Source organism: Talpa europaea, assembly GCF_964194135.1.
Source record: "Talpa europaea genome assembly, chromosome: 4".
Classification (NCBI taxonomy): Eukaryota; Metazoa; Chordata; class Mammalia; order Eulipotyphla; family Talpidae; genus Talpa; species Talpa europaea.
The window spans coordinates 10,778,845-10,787,120 of NC_140070.1; the positions used below are offsets into that span (position 1 = coordinate 10,778,845).

Genomic DNA, 8,276 nt, shown 5'->3' on the forward strand with positions numbered 1-8,276 from the left:
CCTGAAATTTCAGTTCATCTCTCCACAACTTTCCTGCAACTTCTCATTTTCTTAAATTTATTTTTAGATACCATTGGGATTATCTAGTTTGCCTTTCAGAATAAACTTCTATTACATATATCCCACATGGAGTTGTTACATATCTCACATCTCACTTTAAAACTGAAGTTCAATGGAGTTGAGTGCTGAGTATTATTTTCCAATTTTGATGTAACTCTAAGTTTGAATATTGGCCCCACGGGCAGTAGAAAAGAAAAAAAATAAAAAATTCTGGTTAACCCACCTTTGTTCTTACACCTGAGTGGCATGGGATTGAATAAATTCCAAGTAGATTGGCATTTTTCTTGACTATGAATTAGGGGAGATTTTATTTTATAATTTAAATAACGGGTTTTATATCTATACACACATTGTTATATTTAGGGAAACATGGAGCTTATTTTTACATTGTAAGTTCTCAAATGTTCTGACAACCTGTATTCTGTCCACAAATGATGAACTCCCGGAAGACCTTTTCATGTTGCTATTATTCTCCTGTTGATCAGGAATGCTGGGTTTTTTGTTTGTTTGTTTGTTTGTTTGTTTTGGGAAAAGTTTCCCAGAGAATGTAAAACATGAATTCAAAGGGACACAGGCCCTCCTTCATGCACTGCAGCAGTATTTACAAGCTCTAAGCCAAGGAAACCTAAAGTGCTCACTGACACAGGAGTGGGCTAGGGAGATGTGGCATGTGGATCAGTGGGCTGCGACTCAGCTTCCCAGAGAAAGGTGTGCACTTGCCATTTGAGGCAACGTGGATGGAACTGGCAGGGAATATGCTCATTCAGAAGCAGAAACACAAAATTTGAAGAATTCACTCCTCTTGGGTTATAGAGAAACAAAGCAAGGGACACACAGAGCCAACTGCAATCATCCTAGAAATCTGAGTGTAGAATTGAATCTACCAGAGGGTGAGGGGGAGGGATTGTGGGCAGCGGAGGAGTTACTTGGTGCATAATGGCCAAGGGTGGAGAACTGTGGGCCCCTTGGTGCTGGGTGTGGTGGGCATCTGGAGAGGTGTGCACATATACCTCTGAATCATATGCTGTTTCCTTAAACTACTGTTATCTCAGTAAAAATTATATACAAAACAAAAAATAAGAAACACCGTATGTTGGACTTCTGTGCTCTATATGAAACTAAGATAAGGACAATAGCAGAGTTCAGTCATCCCTAAGAAACCACACCTCTGTGATAACCATGGTGTGCTAACAGGAAGAAGTAGGTATCACCCCAAGGACTGGAGATCACAGAGGAAATATGGGTTCAGTGCGACCCAGACCTCAGGAATAGGATCCTGGATCTAGGGCTGAGGATGTGGTTAGCGGGCCTACAGCAGGAGTCCTTAGTGGTTCCAATGAACCAAAGACCTGGTATTCAAGTCTCTGGGGGTATGATTATGGGGAGCTGGACAGCATTAAAACATTATAAATTGTACATGATCTATTAGATTAAAATGAGAGAATATGTAACTGTATAATACATAATACCAATAAATATTGTTAAATTATAATTTAGTAACAATATTTATGAAATAAATTTAAATATAAATATACATTGCATATAAATCTTTGCCATGACACAGGTGTAGATAGGATTAGGTGTTTACATATATCTGTGTGTGTATACCTGTGTCTATATATGTACCTATGTGTGTGTGTGTAGATATCGGGCAGAAAAAGTTAATGCAGATGCCAAGGCAGATGTTGTTTAGGAGACACTGGCAGGACAGTGCTGAAAGAGGTCCCCAGGGCTCCGGTCCCACTCTAGTTCTCGTATTGAAAGAAAGAAATGGGAGATGGTTAGCAAAAGTGGATTGCATTTTGAAGCAGACATTCTCTGTGTGGCATGGCAGATAACAAGGGGGAAGTCTATTTGAAACTGAGATCCAGCAAATTAAACACATACACACATCAAGGAGCTGTGCCTTGGGCCAAGGGAAGCAAAACACTAATTTCATGAAAAAATTGGACCACAGATTGCTTCCATAAGGAAAGAACAAATGCCAGGATTAGCATCTTTTGCACTTGATTTACCAGCTCATGCTTATGAACCTGAAAATAAAAAAAAAAAATCTCAGATCATGGTCAATAAATGACACATTTCTATTTCGAAGAGTCTCAAGCTTAATATATAGAATCACTAAAGATTAGCTTTCATCTGTGTCCATGTGCGCTAGCATTCTTCAATATGTGAAGTCAAAACATTTCTCTTTCCAAGTGACTTGGAAAATTTTGTTCAATGTTCTCTGGTTCTTTGCCTGTCCCTTACATATCTCATCCAAATCAAAATGATGGCAACTGTTAATAATAGTAACAATTGCAATCCCCATAATAGGAAAAGGTATACATAACTATCCTCTTCAGTTACATTTCGTGGCATGGGTGGGCCACTGTCCACACTGCCTCCATGTCCTCTTCTCAGACAGAAGGGAGGTTTCCACTCCGGGTCACAGTGGCAGTGATCTTTGTTGTTACAGATCCCATTCCTGTTGCAGGTGTCCCATGAACAGCGACTAGTCAACAGTGCCGCGGGGACACACTTCCTATGGAGGCAGATACGGTCCACACCACACGTTGTTCCGTCTTTCACTTCCCCAATGTCAGGAATGGTCATCCCAAAATGGTAGTCTGTACCCCAGCAGGTTACCCCATTGAAGTGGGCCCAGTGCACTGTAGTGTGATCGCTCAGAAGGGGGAGTTCTCCCACACCATCACACTGAACCCTCCCACACAGGACGTCTGCGATTGCACATTTGACATATGCAGGACCTTTCCACCCACAGTGACCAAAACGGTCTCCTCGGGTGTTCACTTCACTGTAGCATATGTGATTTGCATTCTTAGCCTCTTTGCCAAAAATTTGTCTACACTGCTCCACACGGTCATTGCATCTCTTTTCATAGCAGTGGCCACTCTCTGAGCAAGGAACCCCGTCCTGCACATACACATCTTCTGGACAGAGGTAGGATGTCCCATTGCACCACTCTGGAAGGTCACATTCATTTTCCCGTTCTCTACACAACGTGCCCGATGGCTTGAGTTTGCAGAATTTGCAACAAAGCCCAAAGGCACAAGCAGACCCATTTGACAGGGTGCAGTTTGACTCACAGCAGGGATCATCTTCACAGGACGTCACTGAGCCACAGTCACACTCTTCGCCTTCTTCTACCACCTTGTTCCCACAGAGACTGTGCCTGAATCTTCTGTCATGCTCGGGAGGAACACTCAGGCAGGTTGTTTTGCCAACATAGTTCCAAAAGGCAGCATAACTGCAGTTGCTAAACTTAGTTGATTTCACTTTCTGAGGATACATAATGCAATGTTCTTGCCCACATGCACACAGTGGCTCATCATGCATCATTCCTAAATTATGACCAAGCTCGTGTGCCATAATGTATGAAAATTCATATAGGTCGTCATAAACAGCGCTAAGAATTGCACAATTATATTTAGTGCTACACACTGATGCTACATATGCTAATCCAAGAGTTTTCCCATATTGTTTCTTTACAAAAACATGTGCAACATCATGTGGCAAGCGGGCTTCAAAACCTGTTTTCTTCCAATTGCAAAATGCCTTCAACAAAGGGTCAATAAGATCTACCGGAAGGGGGTTTGATTCTGTCCAGATCTCAATGCCGATTAAAACTATATCAACTTCCAGTGGTATATAAAAGCCATGTAAGTAATTGATAACAAGGCTCACTTCCGTGTACACCTTGGAGACATTACTCTTTTTATGAAGGTACCGGTTGTGGTCGACCACCACTGCCAGCTCCACAACCCGCTGGTGGGTCCACCACCCTTCATACCCGCTCTGCATCAGCGTGGGGTCACTGTCCTCCTGAAACTTCAGCTGTCGTGCTATTTCTTCATCTGTTAACCCACATCTCATGGACAGGCCTGTCTCCTCACTGTCCAACTTGTACACCAAATGTTCAAATGTGGTAGAATGTTCTTTGGGCTCGATTTCATAAATGGTGTCATTTATCTGTAAGATTCCTCTAAGGCCACCAAAACAGGTGCTGAGGACCACCAGGGACTGTGGGTCCCCCACCACATAGCCATGATAGTAGCAGTCATTCTGGACAACAGGATGGTCCTCAATGAGGGCACCCTGGTCAGTGTAGCTGAACACCGGCAGGTGTCTGGCCAGCAGATTCTTCTGGACTCTCACATGTACAACATGTCTCTGGCCCTCAAAGTGCAGGCTGTAAGAGAGCCAGTCCTGAGGTTTCACAACTCTGTCAGGGCCTGTCACTCTGCGGGGAATCAACACTTCTGGGGGACTGTGGAGCTGGGCGTGCCCCACCCGAGCCCACCCCCAGTGGGACAGAAACAGCCTGAGCCAGAGGAGTAGGAGAGAGAGCCTCACTGGCACCAGGGCCTCCTGCCCGGCCATCGTGGAGCCAGCACATTGGGCTACTGGGGAGCAACAGGGGGTGGGGCAGGAAGCATCACTGATGTGTCTCTTCCCTCTGGCATGGCTGTGCAGGGCTGGCCTTGACCCCCTGTCCTCTGGCAGTGTCACAGCCCCAGGGCAGCAGCTCTAAAGAGAAAATAGAAGGAGGGGCTCAGTCAGGGTGGGAGAGATGAACAGGCTGAGGGGAAGGACGGAGAGGGTTTGGGTAAATGGATTATAGTTTGGCTCAAGACATGAGCCCACACTGCAGTGCATCTGCCCTGAGAGAAGGTGGGACAGAGACCATGAGGGTGTGGAGAGTGGAGACTGCACAGGCTGTAAGATTGGAGTAAAATGATGGCTAATGGGGCCTCCCTGGAGGTGCAAGTAGTTAAGTCTCAGCACTGTAAAGTCATTAGTCACAATTGCAGCGTGAGTTTGATGCCCAGTCAGGGAGCTGACTCACATGGCACCTAAGACCTCACCTGCCTCACCCACTGCTCCCCTCAGCAGTGTATTCCAGTACATCTGCCTATTCTGCTCCCCACTCTGACTCTGGTAAATTCTCTCACCCCACTCCCACACCTCTGGCATACACCCCAGCTCTTGTATGCATAAATAGCATAAATCTTTAAAAAAAAATTTTCAATAATAAAAAAGATGGCAAATAAGTACCTTTAAAAATGCAAATAAAATCAATACATCCCACAAGGAGGATGGGAGTATTATTGGTGGTCACATTTTATTGGACAAAGATGTCAAAGTTCTTGCATTTTCAGGATGACAAGGTAACTAACTCCCAAGTTCAACATTCGAATATATTGCACTCAAAACTCAATTACACATATATATCTTATTTGGTAAGTGCAAATAAAAATGCATCTCAATAACTTAATGGTTTAGCACAATTTTTTGAAATGATAATTCTAGCACTATCCCAGGGCTTGGCTGCCAACTCTGAAAATTTTTTGTCACATGAAATATGTATTAGAGTCCTATATTATTCAAACACTGTTCTACACAGTTGGAAACCATAAATGAAAAATAGAGTCTACTGCCTATTTTTATTATGTGGTGTACTGTCCACAGGATATTCTTAATCATTATCTGGTCATTAACCATCTAAGAGTATTTAGTGTAATGACATTAAGAACACTAAGACAAATCGAAACACAGTGGAGAATGAAGTCTGGTTGGACATATGGAAACATATTGTTCACATCCACTCCCAGAGCACTTCTGGGGCCAAAGTCCACCAGAAAATGGAAGTTCATTCAGTGAAATATTAGAGTCCAACATCTATATGTAAAATATGAGTAAAATCTTTATAAACTTATTTACTCTCCATGTCTCTCTTAATATATATGATGATTGCTATGAAATATGAGCTATTGTGAAGAAAAATAGTTATTAGTGAATAATATAGTACAGATGAGAGAGTTTAATCGAATAACACCACCAAAATTTATTCCTAAGACCTCATCTTGAAAGCATGTGACAATAAAACTCTCACCAGAGATTATTTTAGCTAGACTACATGTATCTTCATAATATTATTTTGTTAGTAACTCAGGAACTCATGCCCTGAAAGAATAAAGTATTTTCATCAGTGCTGTGCTATCACTTGTAAAGGAACATACACCAGTTGTTAATATTTCTTTTATAATTTTCTTTTTCCCCAGAGTTTTATAAAATTGATCAATTTGTACCCCAATTTCCATTCTGTTGTTACCCTCATTGAGTAACAATTCATCAAAAGACAATTTTTGTATTTTTAAACAAGTGACATTGAGTTGAATAGGGAAAAATAGATGTTGCAGATCTTACTCAAGATTTTGATAAAATCACATGGGTTTGTGTACTCATGCACACAAAATATTTAGTGCTTCTCTTTACAGATAATCCTTAATGACTCACCAGCAGAAGATATAATGGCGCCCATGGTTTATCTAACTGTAGTCATATACATGGTTAGAGTTTTCTTCCCATATTAAGAGCAGGGGATTTACTTGAGTGCTCTCATGACAAAGAGTAAATAATTCTATCCTTTCTGTATCTGATGTAATCAAATTCTAGATCTAGTTTCTTAGTAACAAGATTTACCCAATTCTACAGACCAGGGCAACTAGTTTGTTTTTCCTCACAGTGACTACAATTTTCTTGAAATTTCTCCCATAATCTATGCTCAATATCAATAAAGCTAACTATATTTCCTAACTGACATTTTATGGATCAAAGAAGGTGTGATTAAAAGTCCCAAGAGCTGCAAACAAAATCATTATAGACATATACACAACAAGACAGATCATGACAAAGCTGTTGAGAACCAATGGCAAGGACAGAATATTAAAAATATCAAGAGAAAAAGGGTGACCTATAAGGGTACACTAATCAGTTTGAACCATCAGAGGAGTAAGTCAAGGAGACATGTGACAACACACCACAGTGAATTTTGCAGACACAAGAAAGGATGAAATGCAGCCATGTTCAACAAAATGGCAGGGATTTAGCAAAATATATGCAGCAAAGTAAATCAGAACAACAAAAACAAAGATTGGACATTCACGTAACATAAAATTTGACAAGTAAAAGACTGTAATAATTAGTAGTCATATATTCCATATATGCTATCATTTATATCACATGTATAAATTGCTATATATTTTTATTTTTTTTTAGGATTAGTTTTTTTTTTAATATTTATTTATTTATACAAGCACTGGGTACAGTCAGAAGCACAGTAGGGTGAGAGAATTCACCAGAGCCAGAGCGGGGAGCAGAACAGGCAGAAGGACCAAAGTACACTGCTGAGGGGAGCAGCGGGTGGCAGGAGAGGTCTGCGTGCCATGTGGGACCCTCGCCGGTGGCTGAGGATCGAACCGGCGCTGCAGAGGCTGTGGGCAGCTTCGCAGCTCAGCGATCAACCACTGTGCCACCAGGGGAGACCCTACTTTTATTTCTTTAACCAATTATTTCTTGACTCTCTCCTCAATTTAGTCTTCTTTTCACCTAATCCTGTCAGCATGCAAGAATCAAAGCATCAATTGCCTACACATTCATTAGTATCTACCATGATGGTTAGTATCCACAGACAATGGTGGTAGTATTGGAGAAGCAAATCCATGGGTGAACAGGTAGATATTATTCAATGTGTTGGACCTTGATTATATCTTAATAGGAACATGTTTCAAAACTTCTGGACAAATGAAATGAAAAAAAAATGCTAAATGAAAATGAACTGTGGAAATTGGTGCATAATGATGGCAAATTTAGTCCTTTTGGAAATGCAAACACAATCAATACATTCCAAAAGGAGGAACAAAAGCAATGGGGAAGGTAAAATTTTACTGGAGCAAAGATGTTGGTTCTTGAATTTTGGGATGACAAGGTAACCAAATCCAAGTTCAACACTCAAATATATTGATCTCAAATCAAATTTACACATCTATACCTTATTTGGTCAATGCAGAAATAAATGTATCTCAATAATTAAAAGGTTTGCATGTGTTACTGAAAATGAGCAATCTTGTGCTATCTCATGGCTTGGTTACCAACTCTTTCAATTTTTTAAATGTGAAAATACCCAAATTTTGACATGATATCCTGATGTTTCATCCTAAAAGATGAAATCAGGGATATATATTTCAATAATATATGCTTTTACTATTTCATCTTTCTTATCTACATTTCTGAACTTTGTGATTTGTAGTCAATTCCTCCCAATACACTGAATCTCAGTTGAAATTACACATTGTAATTTTTCCTGGAATACTTGTTATTGAGTTTCACAATAGCAGTTTAAATTGTAACACCAAGATTTCTACTTCTGGAGT

At 40.7% G+C, this 8,276-nt stretch overlaps 1 protein-coding gene across 1 annotated transcript; it reads right to left on the bottom strand.

Annotated features, from left to right (window-relative positions):
- Nucleotides 1-2,277: 2,277 nt before the first annotated feature.
- Nucleotides 2,278-4,518, bottom strand: LOC311169894 (disintegrin and metalloproteinase domain-containing protein 20-like; the record flags this gene model as incomplete). Its single annotated transcript, XM_084232138.1, has 1 exon — nt 2,278-4,518. Exon 1 carries the CDS (start codon nt 4,441-4,443, stop codon nt 2,278-2,280), a length of 2,166 nt encoding a protein of 721 aa, XP_084088264.1. The 5' UTR covers nt 4,444-4,518.
- Between the last annotated feature and the right edge of the window lie 3,758 nt (nt 4,519-8,276).